General features: G+C 33.9%; 1 protein-coding gene across 5 annotated transcripts in view; it reads left to right on the top strand.

Annotated features, from left to right (window-relative positions):
- Positions 1 to 20,349, top strand: part of AGMO (alkylglycerol monooxygenase) — a 303,863-nt gene that overhangs the window by 166,348 nt on the left and 117,166 nt on the right. For 4 of the 5 annotated variants that reach the window (XM_069461613.1, XM_069461609.1, XM_069461611.1 and 1 more), the window contains 2 exons: positions 670 to 752; positions 1,280 to 1,385. In XM_069461613.1, the coding sequence (XP_069317714.1) occupies positions 670 to 752; positions 1,280 to 1,385 (189 nt within the window). Of the gene's footprint in view, positions 1 to 669; positions 760 to 1,279; positions 1,386 to 20,349 lie in introns of those variants that run through there. The other variant, XM_069461614.1, reaches the window with a different exon arrangement.

Here is a 20,349-nt window from a genome sequence, read left to right on the forward strand (position 1 = left end):
AAATATTAAAGAGTAAGAAATACATAATATGGAAGATGTAAAATGGAAGATGCTCAATAATCATTATTATCGAATGTTGACATGTGAACTAAATGCATAATTAATTTATAATTCTGATAGAAAATATGTGTTTTTTCTAATTATTCAAAAATAACGTTTAAGATGTATATATGAATATCTGAATTGAACTAAATATGAATGTGATCTCTTTCATATATGTGTTTGTACTCCTAAGCACATTGTTTTTTAAATATTTTGTGTATTAAAGAAAGCTTTGCATTTGAATCCACAAAGATCTGGTGACATTAAAAATAGCTTTTGGAATATAGTATTTATTCATAAAATGTGAGTGATTTCTCCATACATGGGGGCTCACATGCTTTAAAATATTATGGAAGTGACAACTTTAAAGGAAGATTTTTAGAAAGAACACTTGAAGCAATGTATCATTATGAAATTGTCTAATTCATTCTCCAAGTGTCCAAAAAGATAACTAAATGGCATTGAGAAAACCAAAATGTTCTCTGCAGTCACCTTTTGGAAAAGGGTCAGTGACAAATGGTGTAATTGAAAATAAAATTTGGGCTATTTTCTTGTCAACTGTAACTACTAATGTTCCCTCTAACAACTTTCCTAAAGGATCCATTGGTCTCTGTGCTTGTTTGACAGGCACTGTCACAAGTGACTCTCCTTTTGAGGGTTTGCTTCATTATCCTGACCTTGACTTCCATTGGATTTCTTCTGGATCAAAGGCAAGAAGTAAAATTCTTTCACTTTTTTTCTCAATTTAAGAATTTCCACAGAGCGGTAAAATATCAGTATATTATAGAACTTCATAGTATAGTTTCTAAAATAAATATGGAACTTTGATATTTGACTCTTCATCATTTTAGAGAAGTTAACCATATCAGTTCTAACTAATGAATTTTTAATTAATGAAGTATAAAGGCATTGAGTCAGTAAGGGAAGTCTCACTCTATACTCTAGAAATTTAGTTGTCTAATATTTTATTTATTAGATGACAATTAGCTTCACTCTAACTCATCAATGCTCAAACTAAGCAATAACTTCAAAAAGAACAAATTTTCTTTAAAAAGATGCATTTTTCTTCTTAGTTTAATGCTTGTTTTCAAACTGCTTAGGAGGCACATGCTTCTAAAATATATTAAAATACTATGTATTTCTGGAAATTAAAAGTTGATCACAGTATTAATTATAACACGTAAACATGAGGAGAGCATATTTAAAGCTAATGTTTGTTAATAACATTTTATTTCAGACCCAAGGCAGCTCTTATGGAAACTCTCCGTTGCTTGGTGTTCTTAACGCTGTATAGACTCGGTCACCTGAAACCTCTTGTCTCTTCCTTGTCATTTGCCTTTGAGGTAAGACATTTGCTTTAGGTAGCTATAGCATGGATTGCATATCTATTGCATATTTAATTATTCATTCAATAATGTTTTCTTTCTACTTAATTTGTGGGAAATTTTTCCCTATTTACTTACTTCCTGATACTTATTAGTTATGCCACTTTGAGCTAGTTAATATTGCTGAGCCACAGTTTTCTGGTTCCTAAATTTGGATAGACATTAATACCATTAACCTCATAGAGTTATTGGACAAATTACATCACATGACGTTTATAAAGAAGTCAAGCCATGTGGTAGGCTCTCAAGAAGTGATTTTACAAAATGTTTTTGACAGAGACCCTGCCATTTGCAATTTTTTTAAAGCTTTAAAAATGAAAATTGAGATTAAGGTGCCATGTCAATTATTTTTAAAAAGTAATAATTCTATAGAAATAAAATTATTGATGTGAATGAAATTTTTTCTACAACCAAAAAAAAAAAAAAATGATCTTCTGTGATAATTAAAACTTATCTTCCAAGAAGTACATTGAGCTTTTGAGTATATATTTATTGTTTCAGAATCTAGGCAAAAATCTTTTTTTCCTCATCCTTAGTGTTTCATAGACAGTGTATTTTTTAAAAAATTAGGGCTCATAATTGTTTAACTTTGGTCCTGAGCAACCTGCCAATATCATCAGAATGTGCAACCTGTGACTTTATTTAAGCATGAAACACAAATGCTAACACTCCCCCCAGCATCAATGAAAAAACTGGTAGAGACGGTTTCATGTTTAGTAATGATTACATACTGGAACAACTTCTTTGGGAGAAATTTGGTGGTATCTACCAAAATTACAAACACACATGTCCTCTGATGCAGGATTCTAAGAATTTATGCTACTGAGGTGATATGCTCACACGTGTAAATTGATGTATATGCAAGATTACTCATTGCAGCCTCATTTGTAATGGCATAAGACTGGAAACAACCTAATGGTCATTAATAGAGGACTGTTTAAAAGTTATGGTTCATTCAAAAGTATAATGTGCTTCTATAAAATGAAAACAGGGAACTCTTTAGTATCAATATGGAGCAATCTCAATAATAAAACCTGACACAGGATGTCATGTGAAGTATGCTACCACGCAATTCATTTAAGTATAAAGAAAGCAGGAAAGGGGAGATATATATATATAAAAATGTATTTTATTTGTATATGTAAATATATCTAGGAAGAGTAACAAGAACCTAATATATGTTGCTTGTGGGAAAGGAAGGTGAATTGGGTGGCTAGAAAAAAGCAAAAGGAGAAGATTCTTCTTTAAGTTAATATTCTTTGGTAACTTTAAAATTTCTGAACCACAGGAATGTATTTTATGTATTTTTTAAAAGATGTGAATTTAAACAATGAAGCATACAATCTTAGTATCAGGATCTTGGATCGCATCTAATCTAATACAGTCTGCATTTAAATAGGCATTAAAGTTGACTTAAGGTGTACATTTATTCTACTTCTTGAAATTATAATTGAAAAGCCAAATGGAGAAGCATAAATTATACATATTCAATAAAATTCAGATATATATGCCAAAGGAAAACGTAAAATCAAAGCAAATATCATTTTAACACCCCAAATGAGGGATACATTTTAATTATAGGCATGAAAGACAATAATTTCATTTAATGAGATTACTCTTGGATGTATGGTGGTAGTTTATCTTACATGCTCCAAGGACAAATGGAGAGTGTAGGTTTCTTAAATTAGCCAATGCTTTAAATATGAGAGAATGTTTGCTTACAAAAACACATTGCACTTGGGGATCTTTGATGATAGAATGGTGAAGAGAAGTGTAATGTGTCCAACTTTTCAATATGATGAACTCTAGTGGTAAAAGACTGTCAGTTTACTTATTCAGTTAATATATGAAGGTAAATGGTTAAGACTTGAGCTTTGAAGCCATACTGCCTGAATTTGATTCCTGGCTTGAGAACTTACCAGCTGTGTGTCATTTGGAAGTTACTTGACCACTTAAATATTATTGGCCTTGCTTTCCCCATCTGTAAAAGGAGGAAGTAATAACATCTATCTAATAGGATTTTGAGGATTAAATGAGATGATAGTGTAAGAGATTTAACACAGTGATTACCACATAGTAAGTGCTCAATAAATGTGAGGTGTTATTATTATTGCTATTGTTATTCTTTCATATGAACTTCAGTGTCCTTGAAATAATTCCTTAGCTTGGCTTGAGGTCTGCAAGTCAAATTTGAGGACAACTGGCATGAGAAGTGGAAAAAACAAAAAGGTTGAACTAAAAGTCACATTGTGAATTCTTAGTCTGACACTCTATCTATGACTTTGAACTCCATGCATCAGGTTGTTCAACTGGAAAATGGGTTTAATAAGAATGAATATGCCTTGAGCTCTTATTACATTTTAAACACCTTGTTAGTACTATTTCACCTCATCCTCATACCAAACCCATGGTATAGTTACTTTCATTATTATTTTTATATTAACAAAATTGAGGAGTGTAAATAACTTGTTCAAATGCACCTAACTAGTAAATGAATAAGTCAGGTTACAGACTCAGTCAGTCTGACACTATACCTCTTAATCACCAAGGAACATTTTCTTCTATGTAATGATAACTTTACTTACCTACACTCAAGGGTTGTAGATGAGAAATACAGCTCTAATGTAGCAAAGGTAGCTTGGAAAATGTGAAGAGCAATAAAATGTCTTATCAAATTAACTACAAAAGTATTTTGAAAAGACAAGTGGTTTGAATAATTTGCCCCTGAATTATCTTTGGTTTTGGTTTATGATTAAAGGAAGGGAAGACACCATGGCAGAATCTTTTAGGATCCTTAGCTACTCTTTCCAGAATCTATTTCTGTTCCTCTGGGCACATATATGGCCAATTCTTCAAGAGTGGACATTGCCTGTGGTTTGCCACTAGAACTTTTCCTTAAAATGGTGTAATAACACTATTGACTTCACATGGTTAGATGGAAAAATTAGATGCCACAAAGGAAAGAATACAGGAAGCACTTGATAAATTTTAATTATTATCATTGCTCATATGACTATTATTACTCTATTATTATTATTAAAATTAAGTCTTTGTGTTCCCAATGGTTAAACTTGAGTGAGTCTTCTCTGACCAGAGGTCAATAAGCAGATAAAGTCTACACAAGTATTTTACTATTAATATTTTTATCCATGAAATAGCTTTTTCTTTTTTCCATGTCCTTTTAAAGTTCAACATTTAAAAATTACAACCAGTTACTAGTTCTTATATTCTTAATTATAAATTTCAAATTTGTGTTTTCTTCCCATTTTTCTCTCTCGGAAATTTATGTAAATCTTTGCCATTTATCAGAGTTTTAATAAAACTGTTCTTTGCCCTTCAAAAGGAGTACAGAAACCTAATAAAGGGTCTCTGTGATTCCATTCGATATGACTTGGGGCTGGCTGACTAGGAGTGATTACACTACAGGGACATAATGTTCTCCTCATTTTTCCTGAAGCTATCACTAGAATCAGTGTCAGTGAAGCAATTAATCCCCTTTCTCTTACAAATAATGTTGCATATATTGGTAACATCAGCTTCTAGCCTTATAATTCTTCATTTCTCTAGAAGGCTGGCTGACGGTTTTCCCTTATATTACTTTATCATGTAAGTCAAACTCCACAGGTTTCATGGTAATAGTCCTTCTATACTAAAAAATCACACTGCTAGCTACCCTTACAGCTTAAAACACACATACACAAACACACACACACACTAGAAAATTGACTTTAAGTTATTACTCACTTAGATTATAAAACTGCTTTTGATATTAGTGACAATTGTGCATGAGAAATACAAAGTATAATTTGAAATGAATCTTGTGACCTGTATGTGGAAGATTTACCCTCTTTAGCCCATATCCACAAGAATATTGAGTAAGGGTGTGAGCCTCTTGCTGTTTATAAATATAATTTACAGCTACACAAATGCTCAGTTGTCCATCTAGTGTGTGCAATCTTTAGTCCATGCTCTTGTACATTTCTCTTTGAATAGGTCCAACAAATATTTTGACCACCAATTTACATACATTTTTTAAAACTTTCTTTCTTATTCACAAGAAACTTGACGAAAAATAATCCTCCCTTCATTCTTTCATATACTCATTTCTCATTCACATATGCACAGACATTTTTACTTGCTAGCTCACAGGTAATTGTTCTTTCTAAAATGCATGTGTGCATTTTTGATTGAGTTAATTTTCTTATATCAGGAGCTTTAAAAATGTTTAGCTTGATGAACATGTAAAACAAAAAGAAAACAAGATCAGAATTGAATAGATATTTTTCATAAGTATATAGGTACATAAAATAATGTGAAATACTTATTTGAATATATTTTGACACTTATGACATTTTGTTTCATTTAATTTTTCATTTACTTAAGGAGATAGTTTAGGGTGCTGAAAAAAGCACTGGCTTTGAAGTCACACAAACCTAAGTACCAATCCCAGCTCTTCCATTTAATTGGTTGTGTAACCATACCTTAGTTCCTTTAGCTTAGTTCCCTCAGCAAAAAGGAAAATAAAAACCTTAAGAGGTTGCTTTGAGATACAAAGGAACAAATAAAAAATATAGGCTGTAGAGCCTAGAGTAGTATCTGACATGTAAGTAATGAATATTATTAATAATAATTATATCTACTGATCTATAGTATACACACATACACCAACACACACACACACACACACACATTTAAAATAATATTTTGAGAACTAAGGCTTTAAAAGACAATGAAAATATAAACCTGAAAATATCTGCTTATCAGTGTCAAATAATGTAAGTTAAGCCAAAAGAACATGTGTTGGCTTAAATTTAGAGCTCAGAAAAGTTATAAAATCTGACTACAGCTTTTAGTTTAAATTATGAAAATGAAAGCATACCACTCCTAAATGGTGTGGTATTCAACTTGTATCTGCTGAAGATGTACACAAGAGATGGGTAGAATTTTGAACTGTTGGAGAGGAAAGTGAAGACCACTGTACTGAAGGGAAAGAATACAATGAAAAGTTTAGAAGCAGGGGTGATCCTAGACTGTTTGAGTGCTGAGATGAACCTAGTAACAATGGCCCAAAGTGTGGGTCCTAATGGTAGATAAATACATGTCCACATAAGATAGAACCAGCTTGCTTAATGCTTTCAATGGCAAGCAAAAAAGTTTATTCAACACTTAAAATGCCTGTTCCAGCAAAAACATAGCAAAGTCCTGTCTTTGTGGAATTTAGATTTTAATTGCTGTATTAATTTTTGATTGCTGGGTAACAATTTACTATAAATCTAGAGGCTTGAAACAACACACATGTATTGTCTTACAGTTTCCGTGGGTCAGAAGGTCAGGTACAGTTTAGCTCTGTACTCTGCTGATGCTCTCAAAAGGGTGCGTTTAAGGTAGTGGCCAGATTGCGTGCTCATTTGGAGGCTCAAATAAGGAAAAATTCACTGCCAAGCTCATTCAGGTTGCTGACAGAATTCATTTCCTTGCAGCTGTATTACTTAGAGCCCCAGCTTTTTGCTGGCTTTTGACTGAAGGCAGCCCTCAGGTCCCAAAGGGTGCCTGCAGCTCCTTGCCACGTGGGCGTCCTCAACATGGCCGCTTCCTTTATCCGGCCAGCAAGGGGAGACTCTGGCTTCAGGGAGGGCTCAGTTCCTCTTCTAAGGACTTTCATTTGACTAAGTCAGGCTCATCCCAAATAATCTTCAGTTTTATTAAATCAAAATAGACTCATTTAGGACCTTAATTATGTCTACACAATCCTTTCACCTTTGCCATATTTTATTGGCTAGAAGCAAGTCACACATCTCACCCTCAAGGAGAGGAGATTATACAGGGTGAGAGACATAAACCTCAGGGATGAGATCATGGAGCCTCCCTGTTTTTGTTTGCCATAGTTTGGGAGGGTATAGATAACAACTCAAACATACATATACATACACACACACACACACACACACATACACACACATACACATACACACACATACATGCATATACATATATATGGTTTATTCAGTAGAGACACATATATGTATATATGCATACATATACATATTGGTTTGTTAGTACAGATACAAATATAATGGTAAGAACTATGAAGAAAAATAAATTGGGCTATAAAGTGGCAAAATTAAAAAAATCAAAATCAAAACCAAAAGTGGTACCCAGGGAAGAAGGCTGGTGGCATTTCAGTGAAGACCTGATATGAAGCAAAATCCATGTCAATTCCTGGAAAGAGCAGGCAAAGGGAATGTTCAGTGCAAATGTCCTGAGGTGGGATATATCTGGCATGCTCCAAGAACAGTGCTCACGGTGGAACTGAGGGAAACTGAGTAAGCAAGAGGGAAATTTATAGATAATGTGATCAGAGCATTAAGAGGGCTCAGATCATATGAAACCTTTTGGATTATTGTAATCACCCTAGCTTTTGCACCAAGTGAAATGAAAAGGCCTGGAAGAATCTGAGCCTGGGAAGTAGGTGAACTGACCTATTTTAAGATCATTTTGCTGGGTTGAAGATAGATGAAAAGGGGGGGGTAACAAAAGAGGAAGCAGGGGCATCAGTAAAGAGGCTACCATAATCATGCAGGAGAGAGAAGCTGGTGTCCTAGGATGAATTCTAGAGAACTTGGACAGTGGTCAGATTCAGGGGGCCATTTGAAAGCAGAGGAAGAGACAAGTTTTGCTGACAGGTCAGATAAGGAGTGTGAGGAAAAGAGGCGTCAAGAATGAGTCCAAGGGTTTTGGCCTGAGGAATTGAAAGAATGAAGTTACCATGAACTGAGATAGGAAGATTCCAGGAGGGCTGGCTGGGAGTGGTGGTATGTCTCAAAGCTCAATTTTATTTGGGCAGCTTATATCTATTGCTTTTATAGGTATCTTTTTCTGACAGGGTTATTGATATATTTTGCATAAACAAACAGTTCAATGCAGGTAAAGTTGATAGTAAAACAATATAAACACATATTATTAGTGGTTATATTTATATCTTGACTTAAATGTTTTTTCTCTATGATGAGTGCATTATTTAATAAACATATATATAATCTATAACATCTTGAAAACTTTTTTTTTCAGTTAAGTTTACATAGTCAGAGTTTTGTGATAGATTCTGAGAAGAGATATGTAAAAGAAATGGCTGGATGATGGGAGAGTTGTCACAGCTTCAGTCAAAGACACCAGCATGCTAGTGACAATGACAGGGTGCTGTGAAGTGAAACCGCTTCTAACAGGTGTGCTAATAATGTCCTGGGTCCCATATTCACATAAAGTGTCACTTAGTAACTAAAATGATTTCAAGAAATTATCGTTTTTTTAAAACATCATCAAGCTGTATCCTACCAGCATTACTGGGTGAAGAAAAAGCATACGGATCACCTCTGGCTACTTATCTCTGCTTCATTGTTTTTTATCATTTTTTTATTTTCGTGGGATATAACCTGATTTTATCTACAAATGGTCTCAAATGTGGGCATGAGAGGGGCATGCATATACTCTTTACTAATCTGCACACTGCCAGCCTTTAAAAATGACCATATCATATCTGTTATTTTAGCTTTTGTATACTTATATCTAACACTTCCTATGCAGTTTAGAGTTATTTTAATTTTGTTTTCAATCATTCCAACCATACTTTTAAGTACCTCTTTCTGCTTTCATTTCCTCTTCTGAAAAATGGGGATAATAACAGCACTTACCTCAGAGAGGGGATATGTGTGTTGAATGAAATTGTATGTGTATTTGCTCTAACGATACTTTCCTCGGCTATGCAGAAGCTTTTTATTCCAAGCAGGTCCCGTTTATTGATTTTTGTTGTTGCTGTGATTGCTTTTGGGGTCATCTTCATAAATTCTTTTCCTGGGCAATGTTTATAAGAGTTTTTCCAACATTTTCTTCTACAATTGTTATGGTTTGCCTTAGGTTTAAATCTGTTACCCATCATGAGTTGACGTTTGTGAGAAGTGAGAGGTGCAGATCCTGTTTCAGTCTTCTACATGTGGCTATTCAATTTTTCCCAGCACCATTTATTGAATAGGGCTTCTTTTTCCCAGTGTATGTTTTTGTGTGCTTTGTTAAAGATCAAATGGCTATATGAGTATGGTTTTATATCTGGGTTCTCAGTCTTGTTTAATTGGTCTATGTCTCTGTACTTTGCCAGTACCATGCTGTTTTAGTTACTATAGTCTTGTAGTATAGCTTAAAGTCTGGTGGATTTATGCCTCCTAATTTGTCTTTTTGCTTAAGGTTGCTTTGGCTATATGGGATTTACTTTGGTTCCATATGAAAAGTATAATTATTTTTTCTAGATCTTCAAAAAGTGATGTTGGTATTTTAATAGGGATTGCATTGATTCTGTATATCACTTTTGGTAGTATAGACATTTTAACAATGCTGATTCTGCCGATCCATCAGCATGGTATGGTTTTCCATCTGTTTACATCCTCTGTAATTTCTTTCCTCAGTGTTTCATAGTAATCTCTATAGAGGTCTCTCACCTCCTTAGTTAAGTATACTCCTAAATATTTTATTTTCTTTGTTGAGGTTATGAAAGGCATTGGGTCTTTAATTTGATTCTCAGCATGACAATTGGCATATATGAAAGCTATTGATTTGTGTACATTGATTTTGTAGTCTGAGACTTTGCTGAATTTATTTATTAATTTCAAGAGTCTCTTGGTTGAACCTTCAGGGTTTTCTAGACATACTATCATATCGTCAGCAAAGAGCAATAGTTTGACTTCTTCTTTCCCTTGATTTCCTTCTTTTGTCTGCTTGCTCTGGCAGGGACTTCCAGCACTGTGTTGAATAGAAGTGGTGACAGTGAGCAACCTTGTCTGGTTCCAGATCTAAGTGGGAATGCTTTCAATTTTTCCCCATTCAGTATGATGTTGGCTGTGAGTTTGTTATAACCTCAAGAATGGGAGAAAATATTTGCATGCTACACATCTGAGAAAGGGCTGGTAACTAGAATCTATATAGAAGTCAGGAAAAATCAGCAAGAAAAAATCAAACAACCCCATTAAAAAGTGGGTAAAGGACATAAGTAGAAACTTTTCAAAAGAAAACAGACTAATGGCCAAGAAACAGATGAAAAAATGTTCAACATCTCTAATCATCAGGGAAATGCAAATCAAAATCACAATGAAATATCACTTAACTCCAGTGAGAATGGCTTTTATCAGAAAGTCCCAAAACACCAAATGTTGATGTGAATGAGGAGAGATGGGAACACTCATATACTCCTGGTGGGACTGCAAATTAGTACAACCTCTATGGAAAGTAGTTTGGAGATACCTCAAAGAACTAAAACTAGAACTACCATTGATTCAGCAATCCCACTACTGGGTATTTACCCAAAGAAAAAAAGACATCCTATTAATATGAAAAAGACATCTGTACTTGAATGTTTATGGCAACACCATTCACAATTGCAAAGATATGAAATCAACCCAAACAACCCCATCAATACATGAGTGGACTAATAAAATGTGATATATGTATACCATGGAGTACTAGTCAGCCATAAAAAATGGCAGACTACCTCTTGTATTATCCTGGATAGAGCTGGAGCCCATTCTTCTAAGTAAAGTATCAAAAGAATGGAAAAACAAGCACCACATGTATTCACCATTAAATTGGTACTAATTGATCAACACTTAAGTGCACATATGGAAGTAACATTCATCAGGGGTTGGGCAAGTAGGAGGGGGGAGGAGGAAGGGATGAAGTATCTTGTCTTTTAAAGTATAAATATATTTTTTATAAATAAAGTTTTCACTACAGTAGTAGAAAATCATAAAATGATAGAAATACCCATAAATAGAAATATTCAAAGCATAAATTTAAAATAGCATAAATTTTTGTTTCAAAAATTAAAAGAGTAAAAATAATTCTAATTAATTCACAAAACGACATATCTGAAAATGAAATCCTCAGAAAAATGGCATTAGATATCATCATTCAGTAATCTAGGGATATTTTGCTTAATGTCATCATTAAAATCATTTTCAGGATTCACATTCCCATCCAAATCCATATTTTATTTTAAAAATCTTCTATTTAAGTGATCATCCCCAAAACTTCAATTGAATCATGCCAAAACAAACAAGCAAAATTAAGACAAGTCAGGTCCTAAAACTCTGAAAGGTGCTTCCTTGTCCTACCCCTTGCTGGTATTGGGTACCAGAGATCTACCTTGAGGATATGTTCTGGACTTTTCTTTCAGTGTCAGAGGATACATGGATTTGAGCAACCTAGGAGCTGGGTATAGGATGCATCCTTCTCGGGGATTCAGAAATGCCTGTTAAGCTAGGGAGAGTAGAAGTTTCAAGTTTTAGGGACCTTGGGAAGGGGCTCAGTTTGGAGGGCAGAAAATCCTACCTGCATCCAAGGAGGTAATCCTTGAAGGGTTCCTTAGCTCCCTAGTCCACGGTTCTGACTGAAATCACATGGAATCCCACCATTAGTGTGCATCTCATCCTTTGGGAAACATCCTGCCTGTTCACAACTTTAAAATCTAATTATTATGCCGCCTTATTTGTTATCCTTTCCACACTGTTATCTTGTCAGAGCAATTGTTTTGAAAACACATTAACGAAGGTTAACAATTTGCCATCTCAGCCATTTTATGTGCAGAAGGCACTAACACTCGTAGCAGCAATAATGAGACTCTTCAACGTTTATTTATGTATTTGGTAAACATTAAATGTGCACTGACAAAACCTGCTATATAGCTGTTATTCACCAAACTTGAGGAGAGCACACTGTTGTAATTTTAGCCCCAAATAAAATGCTGAATTAAATATTTATTGACTTCAAATTGCCAGGAATGCATATTCAGATGTCCATTGTCACCTAAATAGTTGGTCAACATACATGTATCAGAAACTGAAGGAAAGTCTTATCAGGCTTCATGTTTTCATGGATTCTTCCTTCCTCCTTTCTTTCTTTTTTCTCTTTATTTCTTTTCCCTGGTATGTATATATGTATGTAATTGCTAACATGCAGCCTTCTTTGGTAGTTATCTGTTTTCACTTACAAACCAACCCCAAACTTAATGGCTTAAAACAATGAAGGTTTATTATTTCTCATAATTCATGGTAGTTTTTCTGCTGCATTCACCTGGGCTCACTCATTGGGCTGTACTCAGCTGAGCTGAAGGATCACATGAGTAGCACTTGTTGCTGAGTTGGACCACATTACATTCCCTCCACATGGCCTCTCAGTCTCTAGTGGGCCAGAACAGATCCTTCACATGCAATTGCAGGCTCATGAAGGCTGAATCTGCAAGGCTGCTTAAAGTCTAGGCTCTGTAACTCATACTTCTGCCACATTCCATTGGGAAAACCGAAATTCAAAGGACGTAGAAATAGACTCTGTCTCTTTATCAGAACAGTAAAATCAATTGCAAAAGGTCATGCATGAATTTATGGCCATTACCAATTTACCATGCTGGGGGTTATATTACTTGGGTTCATTTTATAATGATGATTAGTATGTTGTCATCACTGAATGTTTGTTGAAGCCATCTTAGATGAGTCATTTCAACTGCATATCTGGCCACATTATGAATATAAGGAGTAGACTACTGCACCCAGCTTTTCTTCATGATACATATGCTAGACTGCCATACATATAATTTTGGATTCAAGATGAAACTAACATGCACACACATACAAACCTATGAATATTAATAGTATATAGCAGTTTTGACTGATTTCAGTATTACTCAAATTTTAAGTATTTTTATAAACTGCACAAAGTTTGCATTTATGAGTAGTAGCTGTATTAGTTTTAAGATTTTTCTTCACATAAATTCATACATATGTTTTCTTTGATAAATACTAAACTAGATAAAATATTTTTTAAAAGATAACAAAATGATCATCCTAAATGGAATTATAATATTATAATACCAGTAATATGTTAGTAACACTGTGTGATTTTCTCCTTGTGTGATTCCTCTCTATTTCATATTTCCACAGATACAACAATTATTTGGCACTTTGTGCTCACTATTTCCATGCTTTTTCTAAACAAGTTACAATTTTTAAGATATTATTAAAGTTATCACTAGGCAATATGTGATATTTTTAAAATTTCTGAGTATAATAAAATGGTGTCATATATATAGTTTCCTATACTATATATAAGTTTCTGCAAAAATTTTGTTTTGTTTTTAAAATTTATTCTTTTTTCACATGTAGTTGTATTCATTTTTATTGCTATAAAATATTTCATTGTGACTATATCAGAATTTATTTATCTACACTCTAGTATTTGTAGGTTTTTCTGTTACAATGTAATAAAAATTCATGTACATATCTTATAGTGCACGTTGTATATAGGTAGAGTTTCTCTAATTTATACAGCTAGGTGTGGAATTGCTAAATTGTAGAAAGTGTGCTTTTTTAAATTCTTAAGATAACACAAATTGTTTTCCAAAGTGGTTGTAAAATTTACCACTATTAGAGTATAAATTCCTCGCTAAAGTTGTAATTGTCAGATTCCTTACCTGTTGTCTATCTAGGAAATTAATAAGTAGTATCTCATTGTATTCCTAATCTCATTTTCTGTTTATTACTGAAGTGGATCATTATTTCATGTTTTTGGCCATTTATGTTTCCTTTCCTATATTTTTTCATATCTTTTACATATTTTATTCAATTGTTTTCTTCTTGATTTTTAGAAATTCTATATGTGCTGGTAATATGAATGCATTGTCATTTATGTTTATTAAAAATATCTTCTTGCAGTTGTAGTTTGTCTCAATTCCCCCGGATTGAACTCTAGTGGATTTTGTTTCCATAGAATAATGTCCTATAATACAATACTCCTCGCTACATATGAACATGGTACTACTATACTGTCCATTGTTATTAATTCAGACAAACATAAACTTTTGCCATGTAGTACTAGATATATCCAACTACAATTCCTGCTATAACTACCAGTATAAGTTTATGTCATTCCTGGGCAGGGTTATAAATACAGGCTATAATGATGCAAAGATTCAAAGCTGATGTATAATTTGAAGATTAATTCATGATCTTGACTTCTTTTCCAGGGCTTACTATTTGATTTTTAATACATTGATGATTATTTCACCTGTTCTTGTATAGGGGAGGTTTACTCGCACTTAACATAAATCCAAAATTAATCCTACATTATATAAAAGTTTCTGAAACATTGAAAAATGTCCTATATTCATGGTTCTATATTACTGAGTACATGAACCTTGCCTGAAATAGTCCAAATATTAATCATTTTTACAGGTTCATTAGCCATTTGTAGGCCAATATAAGCCGCTTCACCCTACATCATAGTTCTAGATTATATCCTTTTTGTATTCTATAAATTAACAAATTTGAAAATTACTTTCATGTAACACATAAGAGAATATATTTTATAGGACTTAATATAATTTTATTTTTAGAAAAAATACAATATTCAGGGAATAGCATAAAATACACAAACACTGGGGTTATTGGCAAATCCGCTTTGAGTTTTTTTGTGTTAATATAATCAGCTTTGTCACTACTCTTCTTCCTTCACCTCTAACTCAGTTTAAGTATCCTACCACTTTTTAAAAAAATTGTATTCCTTCACTTTCATTTGTCATTCTTGTAAATATTTTTAGAATTTAAGGATATAATCTTTCTCAAGATTTATCATTGCCATCACGTACAATTAACAAATGTTTGCTTTCCAGGTCCTATGAGAAGAGCATTCTATGTGTAATCTCCTTGACAATACACATCTATCTCTCATGTACATATTGTTTACTATTCTGTAAGGGTGGATAGAAAATAACTGATGGACTGAGTTGTGGGCAAGCTAATAGAAGGTGAAAATAAGCAATTTGGGGTGATTTATATGTAGCCTTCTTTTTAGAAAATATTATTCACTTCTTGTATTCCTTCTAAAAATAATCACTGTTAATTTCTATGAACAACAAAATACTTAGTAAGTAAAATAAAGCAATATTAGAATATAGTTTTCTTTACTGCTTTAGGAAAGGAGGAAGAGACTAGTTTTCACACAGTAAATTGCAAATTATCTCATGAAATTTCTTTAAATTTATTGTCTGTTCTGTGGGATTTTAAAATATCGAAGCCACATCTAAGAAACTGTTAATGCATTGTAGTTTTCTATGCATCATGTTTATTATGATAGTTAAAAATTAAAAGACACGAATATAGCTTATATTCTTGCTCACCTATCCCTTCTCCCTGAGACCCTTATTTTTAAAATCCTAGCACAAGCATTCACTAAGTGCAGTTGCTTTTGAAAATACTTTATGATCAAGTATTAATAGGTGTTCACTATCACTTTATCTACGTTTTAATTGTATATTTTGAGCAACACTAATTCTACGTATTTCTGATTAACATATACTACAATCATCAGAACATAGGTGTTCTACGAAAAATTTCACAACCAAAAATATATTGTTTTTTAAAAAGGATTTTAAATGCATTTCTTTGTTATTTTAGTTTAGATTTTGTTTGTTTCCTTTTGTTTTGCTTTTTTGCTTGCTTTACTTTTGTTTGAAACAGGAAGGTATTCCCTGCCATGGGTAGGTCAACTACAAGAGCAAACTTGTTGAATTTAATTTAATGTTGCAAACCTTGGAATTTTGAGTGCCTGCATTCTAAAAGTGATTAATCTCAATTAATTATATCATTAGGATAAAAATAGAGATTTGGAAATGTTAGAAGTCTACCTCCGTGCATGGATCCTTCTTCACCATGGAACCCAGTTTCCACCCTGTCGATTCACATCTCTTTACGTTTTTTCATGGCTGTCCTATTACCTGACTTATTTGTGGGTGTAATCTACCAGTGTCAGCACAGTGAATTACGAGCAGCAGCTTAAAGTAAACATCATTTACTCCTAAGAAATTATTTCCATATCGCCCTTGGTTTTCTGCTTGGCATTTTAAATAGAAACCCTACCCCTCCACCTCCACCCCTACACACACCTTTTTAAAAAATAACCACCTGTCCTACATTTGAAATAACAAAGAGCCTCGCATTTTGCCTCCTCTGCTCTGAGTGTGCCATGCGCTGTGCTATGATTTATGGCCTGAGCATCCGACACTCTCCATGCACTAACAAGATGGCCCGCTGCGTTTGAAATATATCCCCAAAATGAAAGCAAACACAGCCTCGTGATATAAAGCCTTGTCAGCACACGAGGAATTAAACACGTTCTAATTTTTAGTGTTTCTTTTTGCGTTGTCTTAACAATGGCTAAAACAGGTGAGGATCCAAGCGTGGACAGACTTCATACTCTAGACAAACGCTCTAAAGGGAATCCTGTCACTGAGAAAAAGGCGCAGGGATATTTGGCAGACTGTCAACGTGGTTTCCACTAGTACATGACAGGGACTCATTACGGGCTTGCTGTTGCCTGTAAGCTGGTTTCACTACCATCAACTCAGAGGCCAGAATGCCTGGTTCCAGATGCGCTCGCCAATTGACCGTAAAATTGCCATGCATTTCTGGCCAAGCCTGAGATTTTAAAAGCGCCCCTCCCCCTCCCCTCAACACCCTAACCCCCAATTCCCTCTGAAAAGCTGCTCATTATTCTTCCTTTGCCCCCTGATCTAAGCAAAAGAAATACTTCTGGAATCAATTAGAAATGTCTGCTCTTGATGAGGTTTGCACGTGAGTTTGGAGTTGTGAGACTGTGATAGTGGCAGCCAACAGCTGCAGTTTCAGGTGGTAAAATCTGAGAAGGAATTTTCCAGGGTTTATTTACCATCATAAAAATTTTTTAAATAGGCAAGACTTGTCAGGAGACCATCTTATATGCCTTTGAAAATGAGGTTAAATTTGGATTATATATTTATTTTATCCACAATGAGCAAACTGAAGATCTTTGATGGGAGGATCTTTGAATTGCCTTAATAGATTGTGTCAAATGGTTATAAATACTGAAAATAGGGGTCTCTTTGCTGTAGGTTAATGGTAAAAGAGCATTCGTTATTTCCTCTGTCATAATAATCGCTTGACAAGTAAAGATAGTGAAGGTTAATGGAAATCAGAACCCATCCTCTGAAAATAATGTGAATTAACAAAATGCCTTATTTATTTGCAGATGTTAATTTAAATGCTATTTAGGCTTTATCATGCCAATATTACCCAACTCAAATGTTGCTATACAACAATAAATATTCCCAATAATTGATAATGCGTGATACCATTCACCTTGGTATTTTAACACTTTCTCAATGACTCATTTAAAGGTAGCATCTTTAAAAATAACCTGCTGTATAATGTGTTTGCCTACTTTCTTTCTCTCTAGCTGTATATGTATATATGATATTTAATTAAAGAAACAGAAATTTTTTTAAGTGCATCTATTTGGTAAGCGTTTATCATTGTTCATTTGATAAGCTGTTATAAACTTCTTTTTGTATTTCTGTCCAATTAAAATGTATTAGCTATTATTGTGTGAAATGACAATTTTCCTAAAGCCAGTTTGAAAAGCATAGTAACAATCTAGTTATCTGAATTTTCACCCAGCACTTCCAAGCATGTGGTCTACTATTCTTTCATGACATCATATACTTGATATGTACATGAAACACTTCCTGGAAGTCTGCTTTTGTTTCTCCTGCTGGATAAAAACAGAGGCAATTTCAGGTGTATATTTTTATCACTAATCATTCATGTCTTTAAGAAATGCTATCCAACTCCCCTCACTCCGGAAAATCAGAATTACCATTAAATATGGTGTTTTAGTTCTCAGAACTTTTTACTTCTATAATCAAACTGGAATTTAAAACATCTGTTATTTCTCCTTAAAGTCTTGCAATTTCTAGTTACATAATGGTGGAGAGGTAACTAAGGGGAAATTCTGTGTTTGTTCCTCTGGTATTTTCTATATATTTAAAGACAACAGAGATAAGTTTAAATTGGCATTCTCATGAGGCCCATTTCTCCTTGTGCGGACATTTGCCCATGATTGGTATGGTTTCTATAATAGATTGAAGATTATTAGGTAATATAAATGAGTAGATTCAACTGTATTATCAACTATACCTAAACTGCAGTGCAATTTATTATGATCATCAAATAACTTTAAGTAGGTTCAAAAATTTCATTACCAGAATACTGAATATCTTGTGCATGCCACAGTGAAATAAAGTTGGTTAAAAAGGCATATTTTGCCTAATAACTTCCTGGGTAAAGTAACACATACCAACAACAAGAACAAAAAGAAACAAAGCTGAACAACTTTTAATTACCATCTCTCATTTACCCTTCTCAATGTCCTCCATATGCTCAATGCATTATTGGTGAGCCGAATTTCATTTTATTTAAAAAAATAATAAAGCTATACATAGTCTTTGATAATATTCTGGAATTTAATTTCCCGTGATCAAATTGTAATAGAAAGGAAAAGTTGACTAATTTGTTCATTCCTTTCCTCTGAGATGAAACATCCGCTGTGCCAGCTTTTCCTAAATATGTTCAGATCTAAGAACAAAATTCAGCTGTTCTGTGTTCAACTCGTTGAGAGTTGAAATATTCTCTCCTGGGAAAAATAGGAATCTCTCTTGGACTCTCAAACATGAGAGGCTTCTTCCTAGGAATCACGTGTGACTGCAACCTTTCTAATGAGATTGTGGACATGTAATCTCAGAAAACCAGCTAGCTGGTAGAAAATGACTGCTTGAAACCCTCACCCACCACTCATAACTTTGCTGTTTAAGTAGTATCATCTTCTCTAGGTGCTTACGTAATCCGAGGGAATTGGCAGATAAACATTAAAAGCTAATATGGATTTTTTCACACAATTTATGCTATCTTTTATATTGACTGCATTTTATATAAGCTAATTTTTCAATAAAATTCAATACTAATAAATAACTTTGTAGGATCTATCAATAGTAATAGCACAAGAAGTTGCAAAAAAGTAGTATGTGTCCTAATTGTTTGTCTATAACAGTACTTGACACTGGCTTGGCTTAACCTTGAACAAGTATTTAAATTACTGTGATGAGATGGAGAAAAACTTGACTCAGATTCCAGACACGTGGTTGTTACAAATCAACATCATGGGGAAAGACACTCAGTTCTGAGTTTCACCATTTTTGAAGTCAAAGGAATGAAGTAACTTTGTAAAGTTATTTTACATGTAAAGTTACTTTACATCATGCATCCAATATGAAATCCTAAATACGTCATGATTTTAAAAAAAGATTAAATAGTTACTATTGGTTCACATTCTTATAATTAGTTCACTGAAAAGAATGGGATTTCCAGGAATCTGTGAGAAATGAGAGTAGGAGTTGGGTATACGAGATTTTTCAGAATGTGGTGTATGAGAACATAAAAGAACTCGGATTATAGTGATTCTAATTGTGCTTTGCAAGAATTAACTGCACCTCCATGTAATCACCCACCATGCGCTTTTCAACCTGAAAAGTCTATCCATATAAATGAATAATCAAAGTAAATTAAAAAACAAACCTGTTGGCTTGCTGTAAATCCATCTCCAGACAAGCTTCCATGCTGGCAAGGTTGGAGCTTACCATGATTCCAGGTCAGTGGAAGTGGAATCAAGTCATTGAAGGAGAGCCTGGTACAAATTTGTGATTTGGAGAATATTGGCCATAGAAATACTAAAACCACTATCTTTGATGTAAATGACAAGAAGTCTTTAAGAAGGTTCTCTGAGAATGCTTGTGCCCAGAACTGATGATAGGTCTGCATATAGAACATTCAGCAAGATTAAGTGATCGTCCATGTGCCTCCAGTAAAGGCTGCCAGAGGCATATATCCCTTCCACTTTGTTCTAATAAAGTGTTACTTATAAATCATCGAGGTGTCACTCATAGAAAGAAGTCCCAATGTGAGACACATTAGTGGTTTATAATAAGCATGTGGAAGTGTTTAATCAAAATACATTAGGCAGC

Source organism: Eulemur rufifrons, chromosome 29, assembly GCF_041146395.1.
Source record: "Eulemur rufifrons isolate Redbay chromosome 29, OSU_ERuf_1, whole genome shotgun sequence".
NCBI classification, from domain to species: Eukaryota; Metazoa; Chordata; class Mammalia; order Primates; family Lemuridae; genus Eulemur; species Eulemur rufifrons.